General features: G+C 42.6%; 1 protein-coding gene across 1 annotated transcript in view; it reads left to right on the forward strand.

Moving 5' to 3' along the window:
- The window catches only part of LOC8043228 (homeobox protein Nkx-6.2), a 42,445-nt gene extending 24,805 nt beyond the window's left edge, over positions 1–17,640 (forward strand). The window contains exons 2-3 of the mRNA XM_029971359.4: positions 12,373–12,542; positions 15,323–17,640. Coding sequence (XP_029827219.1) covers positions 12,373–12,542; positions 15,323–15,553 — 401 coding nt within the window. The 3' untranslated portion in view covers positions 15,554–17,640. The remainder of the gene's footprint in view (positions 1–12,372; positions 12,543–15,322) is intronic.
- Positions 17,641–18,448: the final 808 nt, after the last annotated feature.

Here is an 18,448-nt window from a genome sequence, read left to right on the forward strand (position 1 = left end):
ATAAAAATGTATGTAAAAAGTTTTTTTTATAACGAACAACATATTGGCTATATCGAACTTTTTCCCCCGGGAAGGCTTCCAAAAACGCGCAAACAAACGTCTTCCAGTCTGTGCCTTTCCCCCTCCCCCCCCCCCGCCCCAAAAAAAAAAAAAGAAAAAGAAAGTAGGAAAGAAAACAAATTCCAAAAGCTCACGCCGCGAACAAAATTGAGTGAAGAGAAGCAGTTCAGAAGGGGAGAAAGCTAAAGAAAACACTCTGCACGCACGCACAGAAAAAGAAATTCCTCTCAAAGCGGTAGTCCACGAAGATAAGAGATTTGAAAGAACAGATAAGCTAAAAAAACAAACTCTGCACGAGCGCAAAAAAAAAAAAAGATCATAAAAGTAATTTTGCGCGGGGGTTACAAGGCAGAAGCGAAGAGATGAGAAAAAAAAAATAGAAGCTCTCACCTTACAACGAACGAATCGTGGAAGTTCGTTGTAAATGGTTTTTGCTATATCGAACTATTTGCTATATCGAACTGATCGTGGCGTTTCCTGCTATTCGTTATAAACGGGTTTGACTGTAGCTCAAACCACAGCGTTGGCTCAGCGACGACCGGTATACGCGAACCCCCCGTTTTCAACCGCCAATTCCCAGCCCGCATGGATCCTTGCACTGTTTCGCTAGATAGAAGGAGTACCGCTAAAAAACGGCGCCTTAAAGGCTGATATAGAACAAGAAAAAAAATAAAAAAGATACGCTAGAATAGCATATACCTCTGATTCGTACCTCGCTGATTGTTGACCCTAAAGCCGACACACAAAAAGACACGCGCCATTCGCTGCAGACATACTGATCTGCGGACATGCTTCGGGCCTATTCGAGTCATATTTGCTTCATACATACTTCGAACATGTCTGACAGAGTGTTCTTTGTACGACCAATCTGACCGTCGTCCAAGGAAGACTACACTTCTCGAACAGTAGGGAGTTTTAGGGAACCGTTTTGGCACACCGGATACGGTATACGATGGGCCCTCCGGTACGAACTGCGCATATGCGAGTCTTCTGAGGTAGCGCACGCGCAGTTCGTACCGGAGGGCCCTCCGTACCGTATCCGGTGTGCGAAATCGGTTCCCTAAAACTCCCCAGTGTCTGTACACTGTCTTTCGTACGCTGTGTTAGCTGTGTGACCAGGGCTTTGGGGCATTGGAAGCTTTCTAAAACAGTTCGGACCGGAAAGAGCCTAGAGCAGTGATATCGCTACTATCGATTACGCTCGTATATTTGCATTTGGTCTATACGCAAAAGTGAGGGCACTCACAAGTTAGTTTAAAATCCGCATTAATCCTGCTCAATACTTCACTACGTTCTCGCAGCATGCGTGATGCGCGTTAAAGGGACACTGACAGCCCCCCCCCCCCCCCCTCAATTTTTTTTCTATTTTTGCTAGGCGATTTATACTGGCGTGAGAAGTATACTCAGTCAATATTTTGCTACAGTGTTACGTATATATTTAATGAAGTCAAAAAACGCGACTGCTCAAAACCGAAACCGAAACTGGACTTAAGAGGGAGAAGAAATATAGAGGATACCTTCGATGACCCACGACTTTGATTATCTTTGGTGGTTGCGTCTAAAGCATAGAAAACGGCACGTGACCACGGAGAAGAGAGTGAGCGTAACTCAACCCGGCTAGTTCTCGATCGGTGGTTTTCGAGCGGAAGGACAACGAATTTACCGCCGCAAATTGTGTTCAGGATAATATGTCATGTACAAATAAAAACCTTGGCGAGCATAAATACCCTGTCAGTGTCCCTTTAAAGACCCTATAAATAAAAAATTGTAATCGTAATCGGGAAAATGTACCTCCGTAGCGCACAAATATAAGACGCCATTTCACGGTCTTCCCGCGGTTCAGTCATCCGTACGACAAATCTGACCTTATTTGTGCAACGAAACAACTGACACGAAGCTTCCCCACTAGGCAGGTAGCATGGCGGGGAAGCTCTATAAGTGGCAAGTCGTGGTGCTCCAAGCTTGTTTATTTTGCTGTTGTCCGATTCGTAGATTAAACAACATGGCACCTTTTGTATTTCCGCTTCGTGCTTTAATTCTGATTATCTAAAAAAAAATTCAATCGGTATTTTTGTTTATAAAGAAATAAAATAGACGGATCCGGCTGAGAAGCAGGCCCTTCAATACGTTATTGAATTGTATTGAAGCACAAAAAAAAAACAGGACTGCGTGCTTTCGGTGGTGACTTTTTATACTCATATTTCAGAAGAGCATGGCACTAAAAAGCTTAATTATAGGGTAAAAAGGTGTACTCAAACGTTCTAAGTCCGATAACATGAACTTTCAAACTTTTTGCATAATAAACCAACCAAGTATACCCAATCTTCAAGCGCCAACGTTAAACCATTAATCGGTTAAATGTATTTTCTGTTTCGCACATTTCTACCCAATATCCTCTGGGATTGTCTCGTTTCAATTATTTGTACTTCTAAAACCTTAGTATCACATATTTACCGCGGAAGCAGTCCCGCGTGTGAAGTAGTCCTTCGATGCATCTGGACTTTTATTTATTGCCTTCATTTTTCACCTTAATTTTTAAAATACGGTGCAGAGTACGAGATGATACCCATGCACAAGCTATCGCGCAGTCTTACATTTCTGCAGTTAACTCACGTCACATCTAGCTGCGTTTAAACCGATAACTAACCGAGAGAGGCGAACGGCAATAGGGGGGAGAAGACGGCAATCACAATTTCCAAAATCCTCAAAGGTAACCGTCTACCGCTTTCCAACATTCAAAGACGGACGCCCGGGGTTGCCCGCATAAACGATATACGCTCCTTTGCCGTTTTTAAATTGCACCCAATAAGACGCCGGCGAGGCAAGAATCAGAATCACGGCCGAGAAAAACACCTCCCGACGCGGCTATTAAAATGCGTTGAACTGCTTTCAATCATCGGCCCGCGCTCCCAAGGCAGCAGCGAAAGCGCTTCCAGGTATACCCTGAAAAACAAGAAGCCCGGGCGCGCAGATGCCAGCGTTGCCGGAGCCCTACTTTCACATCTCCATCCCAAACAGCTCAATACGTCAGGCCCGAGAGAAAATAATTCCAGTCACCTCTGACGCCCGCATCCACTTATCGCGAAAAACACGTGTCTATAGCAACCACGCCAAAAAAAAACACACACACAGACACCCGCCTCAGAAGCCGAGCCAAGCAAGTGCAGAAACGGCGGCAGCAGCGCAGGGAAACCGCAGCCCTCGGGCAGCCACAATTCGTGTAAGAGAAAAGAGCAGCTCCCTCCCGTTATCGCGCTCGGGGTTCCCCGCACGGACAGACGTGTCCATATCATATATTTGACGACGCCGCTCGACGCGCACCCCACATTGACTTATGGCGGCGCTGGGGCGGCGGCCTGTCACAAAATCGCTCCGGCCGATGCGCGTGTACATTAGGACAAGAGTTGGTTTATGGCGTCCGCCGATTCGCGACCCAATATCGAGCAGCCCCCGCACAGCCAGTGCGTCGCCGGCGATCCGTTAGGAAAGCAGCTGCGCCCGGGCAGCTCTCCCCACAGCGGCGGTGCGCCGGCAAAGCGCGCGCGCCAGCACGCCTGGGATCCGTTTGTGGCCAATTCTCTTCCAGCGGAAAATCATCGCTCAAAATGTCCTTTTGCCGCCGCGTCTCCCCCGCCTCCTCCCCTCCCTGGCCCCGACACTCGCGCAGGGCGCCCCGTACCTTCCCTCGCGTTTTCAAAACACGTGCGTCAACCTCGAGGTCGGACGAAATTAAGTCGAGGTGCGTGTAGACAAACTGCGCCGGCGTGTCGACTCACTTTGGCGGGCAATATGGGGCTTGTATTTCCGCGATTGCTTGATTTGCGCTCAAATAACTGCCTCCCAGCTCTCCTTTTAGACGCGTTTCCTTTTTTTTTTTTTGCTAGAGACAGTTTTGTGCGCGCCAACAAAGAGCTGTTTTGGCAGGCATGGGCAGAGGGGAAAGCGGCTCGCCTATAAGTCCGTGTGGGCAAGAATAGCGAGAGAATATATGCAAAGCAAAGAAAGCGAAAGTTTTTGTGCCTATCCAAGTTGACCATGTGTTATATCTCGAAAAGATTGTATAGGTTCGTGACATACTCTCATGAAATTTCAGATTTTCCATCGCCACGTAATATGTTTGGAGTGTGCCACGACAATACTTTTTCCCCCGTGCCTTGTGACAATGTAAGATATACACCTAAGCATTAGGCGTAATTCGTGATGATTTCGAGAGATGTTTGTTTGTGTCTTTGCCCTTACAGTAGTTAATACCTCTCTTCAGCCCAGTTTAAATTGTCTGCGTATAGGCAGGTGCATTCCATACACAATGTTCCGTTCATGAAGGCGGCATTGCAGTTTTGTGCACAAAAAGTGGCCTGTTTCAAATATTTAGCTTACTTTCGCTGACTCCGAGTGAATCCGTCTTACTTTTGGGGATGAGATTACATAATATGCCTTCTAGCAGCGTATAAGCCACCTTTCACAATCACAAGAATATTTTTTTTTTAAGAATTTGCAAGGCATGTTGATGACTTGAGTTTGCACGGTCAGTTATGCATCGTGGAAAATTTTAATATCGATGTCGATTCAGATTCGTTCACTCTACAAGACGGTGTCTTGAACTGGGCTTAATTACTTTTCTTTCTAAAAAAAAAACTTAATTGTTATGTTTATTACCTTTCCAGTCTTGCGCCGGTTTCGTTGTTTTAATATAGTGACGACACTGTTATTTTATCTACTAAAACCACACTTGTACGTATTTTAACTACTCTACTCAAGTTACTGTAGTTTAACTACTTTTCTGAGTAGTTTAGTAATTTTCAATTACATTTCTATTTTGATAATTAGTAGTTTACTTTAATTACTCTTTCCGAGTAACTTCTATTTAAATTACAAATTACTTCTGAATTTTAGTGGTAGGTTTGCTGGTCAACAAACATTCCTGCACAAAAATAGATGAGACGTTGGAAGATCAGCAGATATTTGCAAGAAGGGGGAAGCATGTGGCGTAGGCTGAGGGGGAGTGGTTTGGAGGGTCTGAAATCCTCTAAAATTTTCACGAGCCCGCCGCTGCAACAACCATGCTACGAGGCGCGGGGAGCGGACAAACACGTCGCAAGTGAGGACCATGTAAATGCGAGATTAGCGCGGAAGACTGGCATTTCTTTGCGTCCCGAAGCTCAAGGAGACTTGACGCATTGAAAGAAAGGGTTTGTTTCCGCTTCTCCCCAACGCAGGAACTCTCGCCCACTACAGGAGGTGTATACACATGGAATTCTTGTTTGAGGAACAACAATGACAAACTATTTGAAAACTATCATGCTAATGTTCGCGATTTTCAAAGTAGCACATATTTTACAAAGCACGAAACCAGATTTATTACTTCAAACTTACGCAAATAATTTACGAACAGAAGCTTTACCAAATAGATAAAGTCTTACAAAGCACTATAAATTAAGAAATAAAAAGCGAAAAATGCCGAATGTAAGAAGAAATTACAGAAAACAAAAATTAAACATCGAGCTCTTCCACTGTTGAACATTTTTGACGAACATGCCATGCCGACTTTTCATTATCATTTCCCAGTACAAGAACGAAATAAAGAAACACCCTCATGCACGACGAAATAGGTTTTGGGAAGCAGGATTTTCAACTCTCGTGATGTCAAAGGTTTACACTGAGAATATGTCTAATGCTTTAGTGCATGCATTAAGATTTTTTTAATATATATATTGTTTTAATAGATTTTTGGGGGGTGTCAGCGTGTCTAAACAGACTTTCTGTCTCAATAATGTGACCAGTGTTTTTTTTTTGTTTGTTTTTCTTTTTGTGTTCCTGTGATATGCCAAATAATTATTTTGAATTCCGAAATTGTTTCTTCAACATGACATTTTTTTCAATTATTGTGGAATTATTCCTTTGCGACCTGTGTTTTAAAGATGCAAAAATGTGACGATTACTTTTTGTTAAGCAGGTTTTTTTTTATGAATTGTCGATATTTAGTACGCATGAATGTGCCAAGTGTTTTTTTTTCTTTTTTTTCTGTATGTAGGTTTTTCCCCCTCTATAATTGTGTGTACTTGCTGGAAACTATGGGGGGTAGACGGCTCAGTCAGGCAAAAATGCTTTTTGCCTCTGCCTCCCTACCGGACTTGGCCCGTGAAAATCCAAATATACTTCAATTCAATTCAGTTCAATTACATAAACAGTTTGGCGAGTCACAAAATAGAGTACACTCGGAAGAGCTTTTCTCTGTTTTTAATGCGATTTGAGCAGCATATAGCAAGCAGCATCACCGATCAATCTCAAGCACGTGCTAAACACAGGCGCACCACAAAGTTGTTTTGTCACCTCTTTTGTTTAATACGTTCGTTAACGACAACACCTTCCCGGTGCCCAGGTGCAAACTTTTACCAGTACGCCGACAATGCTGTAATTATGCGTAACGTAAAAATAACGTGAATTTCATCCGCCAGTAGTAATTCCGTATAAAAAGAACCATGAACTAATTTTATAACAGCCTTATCACTGTTAACTTGAAGAGATAAAAAAAACGAATGTGCTTCAATAATCCACTGAAAACAGTAAATCCTAACTCTCACATTTATTTTATACTCTTCCACTAATAATCAGTGCACGCGCACTCCTTTAGAGTAAGTACGCAGATAATATTAAATATCTTAACAGTGGTCTCAAATGACATATTAGTTTTAACATATATTTTTAAAAAAATGTGAGAAGCATTGAGACGGTTAGTTAGGCCGTCTGGTTTTTCTTCCGATAGGACACGACAAATGTCGGCACGAGAACGACAGGAGACTGCGTATGTCCCGTCCTGTCGTCCTCTTCTGTTATATTCGCGTTTGTTTGTTTTTTTTTTTCGTATTACTTAAAAGATTTGAAACACCATCTGTCTTTTTTTATAGTTTTGAAGTTTGTATACCCCTTGAGTTCGAACAACGATTTCCGGTTTCATTGCATAATGTGTTTCACAATACGTCATAGATGTTTTTAATAATTCTTCCGCTTCGTGAAAAGCTAAAGTTATGCCGCCAACTTTTTGAAGTATTCTTAATTGCCTAACTTTCTAAAGCTATGCATTCGTTCAGTTGTGCGGCGGCATTTTCGGAGTGTTGAATGAATGAATAAATGAATTGGTTTTATGTAGACAATAGGTCTAGGGTAACAGGGCAAACGGCAGATTAACTCTGCCTAACGTGGCCTCATCACATGTTTACAATGCTCAAACGACGAAAACAAAAACAGTAAACATTAAAGAAGAACAAGAAGGTACAATAGCACATCAACAACAATCAACGCAGCATATTTTGTACACAACTTATACAATTGTTAGTGCACTTCTTAACACTTTGGAAATAAAGGAACCAGGTAATACAACTCATGCGCAATTAAAACTTCAATCTAAAAGTATTTACTCAACGTGACATGACAGAAGGTACTGCTTTATACTAATTTTAAAGCTGTGTTTTGATGCACAATCTTAGATTATTTCCCTGACGGCTTGATGCTTATTTAAGAAATCAGGTATCAAGTATGCTAATTGATTATGTCCATAATTCGTCCTAGACCAAGGTATTATGTAGGAGCCGTGTCGACGATTGTATCGCGTATTACTAGAAAGAAGTGCGTAAGAAATGGGTGGGGTCACTAATTATTTCGTTATAGAAATGCATTGAAAGTTTAAGAATGAATATTTGACTGATGGTAAGAAAACCGTGTTTAAAATGGACTGTGGTATGTGGTCAGTACGCTAAAAGTTTTCTTACAACGCAATGCTTTTTTTGCAAAAGAAACAACCTATTAATATTTGCTTCAGTTGTTGAACCCCAAACTAATAAAGAGTAAAGGAGATGAGAGTACACTAAAATGTAGTACAACTAACGTTTTAACCAGCATGGAACCAGCAATCTAATTCTGTATAAAATATCAATAGATCCCAAAATGTTTGCATGCATTTTATTTATATGAGGTGTCCAGCTTAGATTTAAAAAAAAAGAACTCCTAAAAATTTATAAACGTTGACACGCTCGATCATAATGTCTTGGAATTTTAAACGAATTTCGCAGTCGTCGGGTTTACTTCGTGGTTTAAAACTTACATATTTTGTTTTCGTAACATTTAACTGAAGTTGAGTAGAGTCAAGCCAGTTCGATAACTCTTTGAGCCACGTGTTAGCCCTAACTTCAAAATCACGTAAAAATGGACCAGAGAAAAAAACTTGCATTGCCGGCATACAAGAGTATTTCAGGAGTGTTTGGTATACGTACAATATCATTAATATAAATGATAAAAAACAGACGACCTAAAATAGACCCCTCTGGAACCCCATGCGAAATTTGTTCTGGCTTGGACCGGTATCCATTAAAGCACGTATATTGTGACCGACAAGATAAGTAACTACGTACCAAATCTAAAGCAATACCTCGATTTTCATAAAACGGTAGTTTATAAAACAATATATCATGTTTAATGGAATCAAGCGCTTTTCTAAAGTCTAGAAATATTCCAGTGGTTAATAGTTTATTTTCAAAATTATTGATTAATTTTTTTTTTGATACCAAGTAGGATACTGAATAGAGAACATTAACATCACCCTCTCGTGCCATTCCTTACACCTATATTTTAAGATACCCCTTGTTCGTACTTTAAATGTAAAAGTGCGTGAACTCATTATTTTCCTCGGGTCTTCTCTGAACTATCTCCTCAGTTTTTGAACCTATACTTCGCAGACATAAATAAGGAAAGTGCTCAGAAGTTTTTAATTTCTAATTAGTGTCTTCTGTAGGCTCTTTATTGAGTGTCTGTCTATTATTTGTTTCTTAAGAGGTGTCATTTCTGGACATCTTCGTACGTGCGCTTGAGTCAGTGTGTAGTATATTTATATTTGTCAGAGCCAGGTGTGACTTCTTTTTTTTTTTTACTATAAGGTTTCGTGTTTTTTTTTTCAACAGTACGCGAAACCTTTTTATTTTTGTGCAGGGGATTTTTCGTTCCTTTTTTCGGATGCTTGCTTTTGTTGATTGCGGGGGTTTATGGCGCAAACATTTGCTTTTTTTATCAGTGCATGCACTCTTGGCGTAGCTTGTATGCGATATACGTATAAGGTGTGCCTTATACGTCTGTATGGTTGTTTTTATTTTTCTGCCCAAGGTTATGCTTTACTTTTCACTGGAGGATGCCATCCCACAAGCCTCTTGCTGGCTTTGTTTCAGTCGTTTCTCTAAACAAGTCCCGTGTTTATAACAATAAATTATTATTACTCTTATTATTAGTATTACTTTGGCTTTGACGGGCACAAAAATATCGGGAACAAATATGAAAACGGAATAGATATATGTATACATAGAGAGAGAGAGTTTTATGATTAACCCGAAGATCATTTACGTCTGCTGTTCTCAGTTTAATAAACATTTAATCTGAACTCAGTCAGTAGTTAAGTGACCTTGAAGATAAGAGGGTGCTTTATAACTATATTATTCAAACTGGTATCTGATGTTTTTCCTAGCAAGCAAATCTATAGGGCACCAGCTTTGTGTGACCTCCGTCTTAAAAGTGTTAATGAGCACAGCGAGGACCAACATAGGCCGAGTAAGCCCTTGGCGTTCTGTTCTCCTTGCGGATCTTTGAACTGCTCTAGATCCCCGTTGTTTCCACGTGATAGTTCAATAATAATAACAATCAATCAATCAGTCAATGTTTGTTATAGTGCCCAGGAACAACTTTATGGTCATGGTACTGGCACACTGGATGGAAATGAATACATAAAATATACAAATGCAGAAGAGCAATGCACTATAGTAACTGAATATAATCATACGAGACATACACTGAGCTGAATTATAACAAAATACAATTTCTAGGTATTGAGTACAATGATGACAAATTGCAGTAATGTAAAAACAAGTTTCAGAGACACTCCAAACGAATAATATACGAAGCAGCAGCACAAGCACAGACTCAAAAATGTCTGTGCTCTCCGAAATCACTCTTAAATGAACCACAATCATCATCCACCCGCCGGACAGATCTTCAACAGAAATGAAAAATGCCCTGTAGCACGAGTTAAAAATATAGAGTTTCTCAGAGTACTGGTTATAACACTCAGTCAATGGAATAATTGGGCTTAAAAGACAAAAATGTTTGTAGATATAAAATGATGGTTGATTCCGAATAGACACACGTGCAACCCTAAGGCACACTTCAGACAAGAGGCTTGGTGAATTAATCCAACCATGCAACGTTTTACTGGTTATAACACTCAGTCAATGAAATAATTGGGCTTAAAAGACAAAAATGTTTGTAGATATAAAATGATGGTTGATTCCGAATAGACACACGTGCAACACTAAGGCACACTTCAGACAAGAGGCTTGGTGAATTAATCCAACCATGCAACGTTTTAAACAAAAACAATTGGTCCGCCTTCTGCCGACGCCGGTGCAGACTTGGCAAGTCAACACGCTCTAACGTTGCGTCATAAGTTGAACAATGAACATCCTTCATAAGGTAGCGATGTTGAATGATGGAAATAAACTTTTTCTGAACTCGTTCGATTTTCCATGAGTTAGTTTTAGAGATTTGAATCCACACAACTGAGGCATACTCTAACTGGGGCATGCATAACGAGCGGTACAACGTGAGAAACGCGGAAGGATGCTTGAAGCCCTTCGTTAAGCGAGAGGCAACACCCAGCATGCGCAGAGACGAGTTAACGAGCCTAGTTACGTGACTAGACAATCGCAGGCTAGGATCGGACATAACTCCGAGATCTTTCTTCACACGTACCCGGGACAGGGGTTCCCCATGAATAGTATATGCAAAAAAAGTATTATGTGCCTTCCGAGTAAATGTCATAACCTTGGTTTTATCGGGGTTTAAGAGAAGATTAGTGGCTGTGCACCGCCTAAAGAAAGAACATGCATCTTCCTGAAGCCTAGCGCAATCATCTTAAGTAACTATTTCTTTGTAAATTTTAATGTCATCAACGTATTGCAGGAACGAAGAATTCGAAATAGCATCAGAGACGTCATTTACAAAAATTGTGAACAGGAGCGGTCCTAGGACGGATCCGTGAGGAACGCCAGAACTTTCCCCGTACAATGAAGAGTTCCTATTGTTGACTCGAACGTACGCTTTCCTGTTTGACAAATAGCTTTGAAACTAGCCGTATTCTGTGCCACAAACCCCTTAGGCGGAGAGCTTTGATAACAGGATATGATTTACAACGTCAAATGCCTTGCTTAGGTCAAAGTAGACCACGTCTAACTGACCTAGGTTAATAATAATAATAAATCTTTATTTTTGTTGGGTGTTCAAAAACAGCAAAGGGCGTAGATAGTGGTACACCGCTCGTCAACAAGAATAAATGCAGGCAACAAACAAGGTCATAACTATGTACACATAATTGACTCAAGCCTATGTCGAAAGACAATCAGATCGCTAAAAATGTTTACAACAGATACATCCAACTTCTTGATTTCAAGATGCATTCTAAATCATGAGGAAATCTTATGCTTTTGATTGATTTTAGTTTATTCAGTAGTTCTATGGAAAACAATCGCATTCTACCATATAGTACACGCATATATAGAGCTCATTATCAGTTTCTACTCCGTAAACGTTTCACTCGTGGAAGTAAGAATGCCTAAAATCGTTTATGTTACGCGTTTACTACATTAAAAAAAAAAAGTATTCATGTTCAGTCGTTACCCAAAAAAGAAGAAGGGACTTCTTTTTTTTTTTTTTTTCTCAATATTGCAACCAAGCACTGGTAACACTAGGCATGTTGCGCTCCCAAGCATAACAACGATGATGATTCGGTAGCACGCTCAATCGTGCATCATGTCACTGCCAAAGTTCGTCTGCCGTGTTCGTGATGCTCCGCACAACTTGCCGATAAGACTTCATCATAAAATTGTGAAATTAAATACCGATAACATTTTGTAAAAACGCGCATAAAAGAAAAGTGAAAAAGAAAACTGCACAATGAGCATATTGTGTTTTCATACGAGCTAACTAATCTTTACATTAACTCGCATATATTATTCCCAATTCATGAATTGAGATTTGTTTAGACCCCCGAATCATTCCTATCTTGGTGGGGGTTGATGAGTTAGAACTCAGTTTCTGGTAACAAAACAACTGATTAGATTTTCTTCTTTTAGCATGGGTGCTGTGAGGGTTGGTCCAAGTTTCATTGCTCACCGTTGCAGAATTTTTAGCACGTCATTCTGACGATGATACATTGGGTGCTAAGCCGTATCAAAGAAGGCCTTTCACTAAGGGCGCCTGTCGTTCTCTACTTGTGCGCAGTGGCTCAGAACTGCCTGGACAAGGACGGAAAGAAGAAGCACACCCGGCCCACCTTCTCCGGACACCAGATCTACGTTTTAGAGAAGACCTTCGAGCAGACCAAGTATCTCGCAGGACCCGAGAGAGCAAAACTTGCCTACGCCCTTGGCATGTCCGAAAGTCAAGTAAAAGTAAGCCGCTCCTCTCATTCTTTTCTCCATTCGATTGATTCCTATAAATGCGGCGCGTGTGCATCTGCGTGGGCCGTACTCTAAAAAAAAAAGAGTCATGGAGTTCATTTTTCTACAAAACGCGGAGACATGTTTGAGTGGGCACATGTGTGAACCCCACGCTCTGAACGTGTTGGCACAATCCCACGTGTCCGATGACCGTTCATGCGTACTCTGTGTGAAATCGCTTATACGTATGTTTCACAGCTTCCAATGTTATTCAAACGTCCGCAGTTTGCTTTGAAATACGTGACCGCTAAAGCTCATAACAGGAACCGAAAATAAACAAGTGGGCGCTATCGAAACAGTGTTTCTTACTTTACTATCGCTCGAATGGAGATAATCAGGAAATTCCTCAAACCGTAGCGCACTCAGACTTTACGAGGGAACCTGACCTCGATCCCTCTTAGATTCTGAGCACGCTGCGCCAAGGACTCTAAGACCAAGAATAGTTAACCATTACATTATTTTGTTTATGTAGATATATAAATTTTGTTTGACTTTAGAACTTCCTTCTTAACGGGAAGCATCTGCTGTCAGATCACTCGCCGAAACATCAGAAATAGTAAACTTGCGGGACGTAAACGAGGGCGTTGGGATCTTTCCGTCTGAAGGCCGCACGCGCGTCCATCTTCATTCGGGCATGCCAACCCTCTACAAAATCTCCGACCACTCAACTCCCACACAAAAAGATGCTACGTGCAACGCAGTCCGTGGCCAAGCAAAAGACAACCGTATACAGAGATCGCTGTGCTCGTAAACGTTGATCGGCCGAGCTTGACCTTCCACGCCGTTACAATGCAACCCGGGACAAGACGACAAAGAATGAAAGCCAGACCGCCCGCCAAACGTTCCATTGACCACCGGTGGCAGACATTCCGCTCATCTGGCAACCACGGGGAGCCACTCAAATCGCAATAAGAGGTGCTTTCGACATGCACGTTGTTCCCTGAATAGGCGTGAAATTGGCACTCTCCGCGCGGCCTTAACGACGCGCTATCAGCGAAAGAATGGCCTTTCTCTCGGAAACGAGGACCACATTGATGGAGCTTGTCTCCTTTCTCTCCTGGGAATGACAATTTGGGTCTCTCAGAGGCGGCCGCAGCGCCGTGGCCGACCGTCGCTCATAGTGCAAGCAGCGGGCGGCCCCCATTTGTCTCACGGTGCTGCGGGGACGGCGGTGGCCGCCGCGTGGAGGGGGCAGGTCCAATCGGAAGGACGATCAACAGATGCCGGCCCCGGAAGTGGCTTTCATTAGCAACCAACTGGCCCGTGCTATGGACCTACAACGCTTCGTCCTGTCCAAACTAGAATTTTTTTTTTATTTGTATTTGCGCGCAGGTTTATACTCCCGAAGGTGGAAATTTCCGCGACGATTTTTATATGTTGGAGTTATCGCCGCCACTTGAGGGAAGTATTTGAGGAGGCGGTTAGATTTCGCTTCCGGAGGTCAGGTTTGACCAACTCTGTGCCAAAGACTCAAAGATGTACTAATGTGAGCACCAAAAGGCTGGAGGGTTCAGAAGCTGTATCTAAGTTGTTCGCTTCATAACTTCAAATGTCAAAAGACCGGAAGTGCGCAGGCGAGCTGGCGGTAGCTAATCATGTCGTTTAACACCTGAGACTGTGGTGCAAAAAAGGGGGGAAAATTTTTAGTGGAAGGAACAAACGCAGAGGGGAACGTGTCAAACTCAGCTAACTGGTTTATTTCTCAAACATCCTTTGTATAACCACACAACCGCTCTCAACCACCTTCAACGCAAATATCTCCGTTCATGTCAAGGTTTTTTTTTCTATTTTTTATATGCCGTGCGTTACGTGTCGACTAATGGCAAATGGTCTCGACGTTATTTAACCCATGGAGTCTGATGATTTTCCGACACCTGCACCATTTAAAAGTAATTGCTGTATTGGTAGCTTTAGTTTGATTTTAAAAACTTTTTACTTTCTTATAGGGCTATAGTACTCAAGGTCTCAAGAGCGGCACTGGCGGAAATGATTGTAAAGTGATGCGCAGTCGCTCAAAAGGTCAAAATATATTCTAGAAAAAGTCTGATATCTTTCAATTGGCCAGCAGTCCAAAAGTGAGTTTTTTTTTATTAGACTACTGACATTGAATTAGGGCAGGGAACAATTGCCTAGAGTTGTTCACGTGCACTTAATCAATGTTTTACGCACTTCCCTGGCCCCGACAACGTCGTTCTATGTCAAACTAAAAAAGATTAGTGTTTGTTGACGCTAGCATGCTTTTACGCTTTTGACCCTCTTTTTACAATACAATACTGACGAAACGGAAAACAGCGCACAGTAAACGGGGACTAAAGGAAGTGCAAACAGGACAAGCGCTTGTCCTGTTTGCACTTCCTTTAGTCCCCGTTTACTGGGCAGCGCTTGTCCTGTTTGCATTTCCTTTTGGTCCCCGTTTACTGTACGCTGTTTGCCTTTTCGTCAGTATGAACCAACTAACCCGGATCGCCACCCTTATACAATACAATACAATACAATACAATCTTCATTTGCTTCTTAAAATATATACCAAATTTAAATCCCACATAAGCCAATACTGGCTTGTGCGTGGAACCCCCTGGACAATATCATTTGTGTAAAATCGTCACCAACATTTTTCTAATGTGTTTTTTCTTTTCTTTTCTATGCGTACGTTTTTCGTTGTTGATGTTTTTTTTTGTTTTTTTTTTTTTGTATATTTTTACATTAGTCAACTTAACCTTTGTCCGTTGCAGGTGTGGTTCCAAAATCGGAGAACGAAATGGCGGAAAAAACACGCCGCCGAGATGGCGACGGCCAAGAAGAAGCACGACACCGAGGCCGAGCAGCTGCGACACGACGACGGTTCCGACCACGACGACCTGGACCCAAGCGACGTTAAGAAGTTGCGCCGGGACCAGGACGACGTCCTGCTGAGACATCACCACCGCGACGACCACAGGCCGGACAGCTTATCCTCCATCTAGGCTTCCCCAGGCGTCAGACCCGTGCACCAACGGCGTAGTGCAATACTCTCTCCACCTCCGTTCGTCGTCACCCACGCTCATCGGCGAGTACCTGTACATAGAAGAAAATCGAAAGCCAAAGAAACAAATTGTACATAGACGTGAACTGCGCGCCGCGCTGCCCCGGACCATGGTTGCCACGCGGAGTTGCCATCGCGTCGACGACGCGTTTCGACCAAGAAGGACACGCCGGGCGCCGCGACGCTTTGTGTTCGCTTGCCAGAGTTTCGAACGAACTCGTCTTCCATGCTTCCCCTGGGTTCGAGATTTGTGAAACGGTCGCGGACTATACGTGAATGTGCAACGCGGCCGCTGACCCAACGCGAAGGTGGCTTCACTTCCCCCTAGTCGACGCCCGAGAACGCCTCGAGTTCTGTTATTGCTCGTTTTATTTTCGTTTTAGGAATCCAGAGTGGACCGCTGCGCAGAGAGACGCCCCGCCCGCAAGCCGGGCACGCGGATGTGGGGTCGTGCATCGTGGCAGGCGGCAAACCAACTCTCTTTAGACACGTCGTCACCTGATCTCCTCCTCGCTCACCGAAGACACGAAGCAACACGCCTGCTACAAACCACAAACTTGCTCTACTACGCGGGTTCTGCCGTTCCACCGTTAAATGCAAATGCGGAAAAGAAGAAAAAAAAAACGAAATTGAACCCGCGCCGTTAATTAAAAAGAAACAGAAAAAAAAAACAATAACAAAGAAAGCATCGAAAGAGGGGGTACTCACCTTTTCTGTTTTCCTCTCTAAATCCACCCTTCTCTCATTTAAATTTAGGCCTCCTTCAGTTCCACGTCACTCGTGGCAACGTGGCGTAAATTACGCTTTCCCGTAAACCCGATCTGACAACTGATGTTGCCTTTGATGGATCGAGAAGCCAATTTCCAGTCGTTCCAAATCAGTGCTTTCTCGAAAAAGGCGCCTCTAAGGTGATTCCAGTAACATGATTCTTAATCAAACAGACAAGAAAGCAAGAAGCGCTGCGATGACAGGGCGTGAAATTTGCTTATCACGCGTCGCCTCATCATCCTTATAGAGAGTTCCTGGCGCGATAAACGCGGACACGAATGTTTCTGGGACTTAACCGAAATCCCGCAGGCATGAAGTATCAGGAATACTACGACGTTTCCTCTCATAGTCAATCTAAAACCGTATACATAGTCTTGCTCGTTCCTCCCACGATTGTGATTTTCGCCGAATCCAAGCGCGTTCAAACCAAAAATACGAATCAAAATCGAGTGTAGGTCGAATATTTCTCACCTGCTCTATCTCACGGTGCACCGGGTATAATCTCCGCAAATCAAGCACGGCGTGAAATATTAAACACGAATCGAAAGGTGCATGACCACGGAGATGTCATCCATATTCGTGCACCCCGTTTCCTGCACACGGGGGTCTTCCTGACGATACTTGAGAAAGGCGTATTGTGTGCGCGTATCGTCAACTGTATCACTCGTTCCTCTGAGTTCAGTGCGTTGGTACATGTATATAGATTTGTAAGTTAACCTGTATGCAAAGAGTTATTTGGTAGCGTGATAGGCAACCAAAGTACAGTGTCCATCGAGTCTTGTCTTTGAACCGAACTCCTGGTTACAGGAGTAAACGACGGCGACTGAACCAGAGGGCGGGGACCACCAGCCAATCTTTGCGCAAAATGATGTGAGGTTTTACGAAATTAGGAGTGGCATTTCTGCGCTCCGCTTTTGAAAAGACTCGTCTCCCAGACCTGTGTTACGTGAGCTCTACTCCCTAAATGCCAAAGACGTTTATCAAAGGACTAATGTTTGAATTCTATGAGAGCGGAAAAGAGTGATGCTAAGCTAAGTCAGTTTACAGCTGAAGTGAACATCGCATTGCTTGGTGTTTTCTAAAATGAATAGCGATTATTGGTCTGTTTCATCTCAAGTCCGTGGCTCGTGCTGTATTGCAGAGCAGGTTGCAATTCTCGACGTTTGTGTGCTCCGGCATGGCATTTCAAACTGCGCTGTCGCGTATTTATGATTGTGGTGGGCGACGATATTTGCTGAAGCAATAAAAAAATACAATTCACACGGAGTGTCGTATGACTATATCATATTTTCGCCTGGCTTCCGGTTGTCACTACTGAGGAAGTGACCGTGATAAGAAAAAAAAAAAAAAGAATAGCAGCATGCGGCGCTTCAAAGGTCTGTCACGGTGGTTTGGAGCATTGCTATTGTGTTTTTGTCGGAGCCGCATGCTTTTAGCTTGTGTAAAGGCGAATAAGTTGCAGGTGCCCCAATATGTTATGTAAAAAAAAAAATTAGTATCACTCAATATAATTGATCATGATGTAGAAAACCCGAGACTGGTAAAAGCTGGGAAACTTGGTCGAAGAAGAAAGACGGGGGAAAAGAACGTCTCAAACTCAGCTGCTGCGTTTATTTCCTCAATGTCTTATATATCCACAACCTAATCACCAACAACCAACGTCACAAGGTCAACCTTTGTTATCTATACAATCCTACCCACACTAGTCTTCACCTCAACCATAAACGGTGACCTCAATCCCAAAACTGAAAGCTTAGGACCTTGAACAAAACAAACACACAGACCCACTTCAGTAGCTGAGTTTGAGACGTTCTTTTCCCCTGTCGTTCTTCTTCGACCAAGGTTCCCAGCTTTTACCACAGTCTCGGGTTTCCTACATCATTATCAACATCCACCAGCTCGCCTGCGCACTCACTGTTTTTTCATCGATATAATTGTTTGTTTGTTTTTATTTCAAACAAAAAAAAGAAATCTAAAAGAGGTATATCTCAACAAGCGAGCCTTTATAGTTTGAGAGGCTAAAACAATTATGAAGTCTTTAAAGGAAAACAAACATGTGCTTAGGATT

Source organism: Ixodes scapularis, unplaced genomic scaffold (genome assembly GCF_016920785.2).
Source record: "Ixodes scapularis isolate PalLabHiFi unplaced genomic scaffold, ASM1692078v2 PGA_scaffold9__187_contigs__length_104089568, whole genome shotgun sequence".
Lineage (NCBI taxonomy): Eukaryota > Metazoa > Arthropoda > Arachnida > Ixodida > Ixodidae > Ixodes > Ixodes scapularis.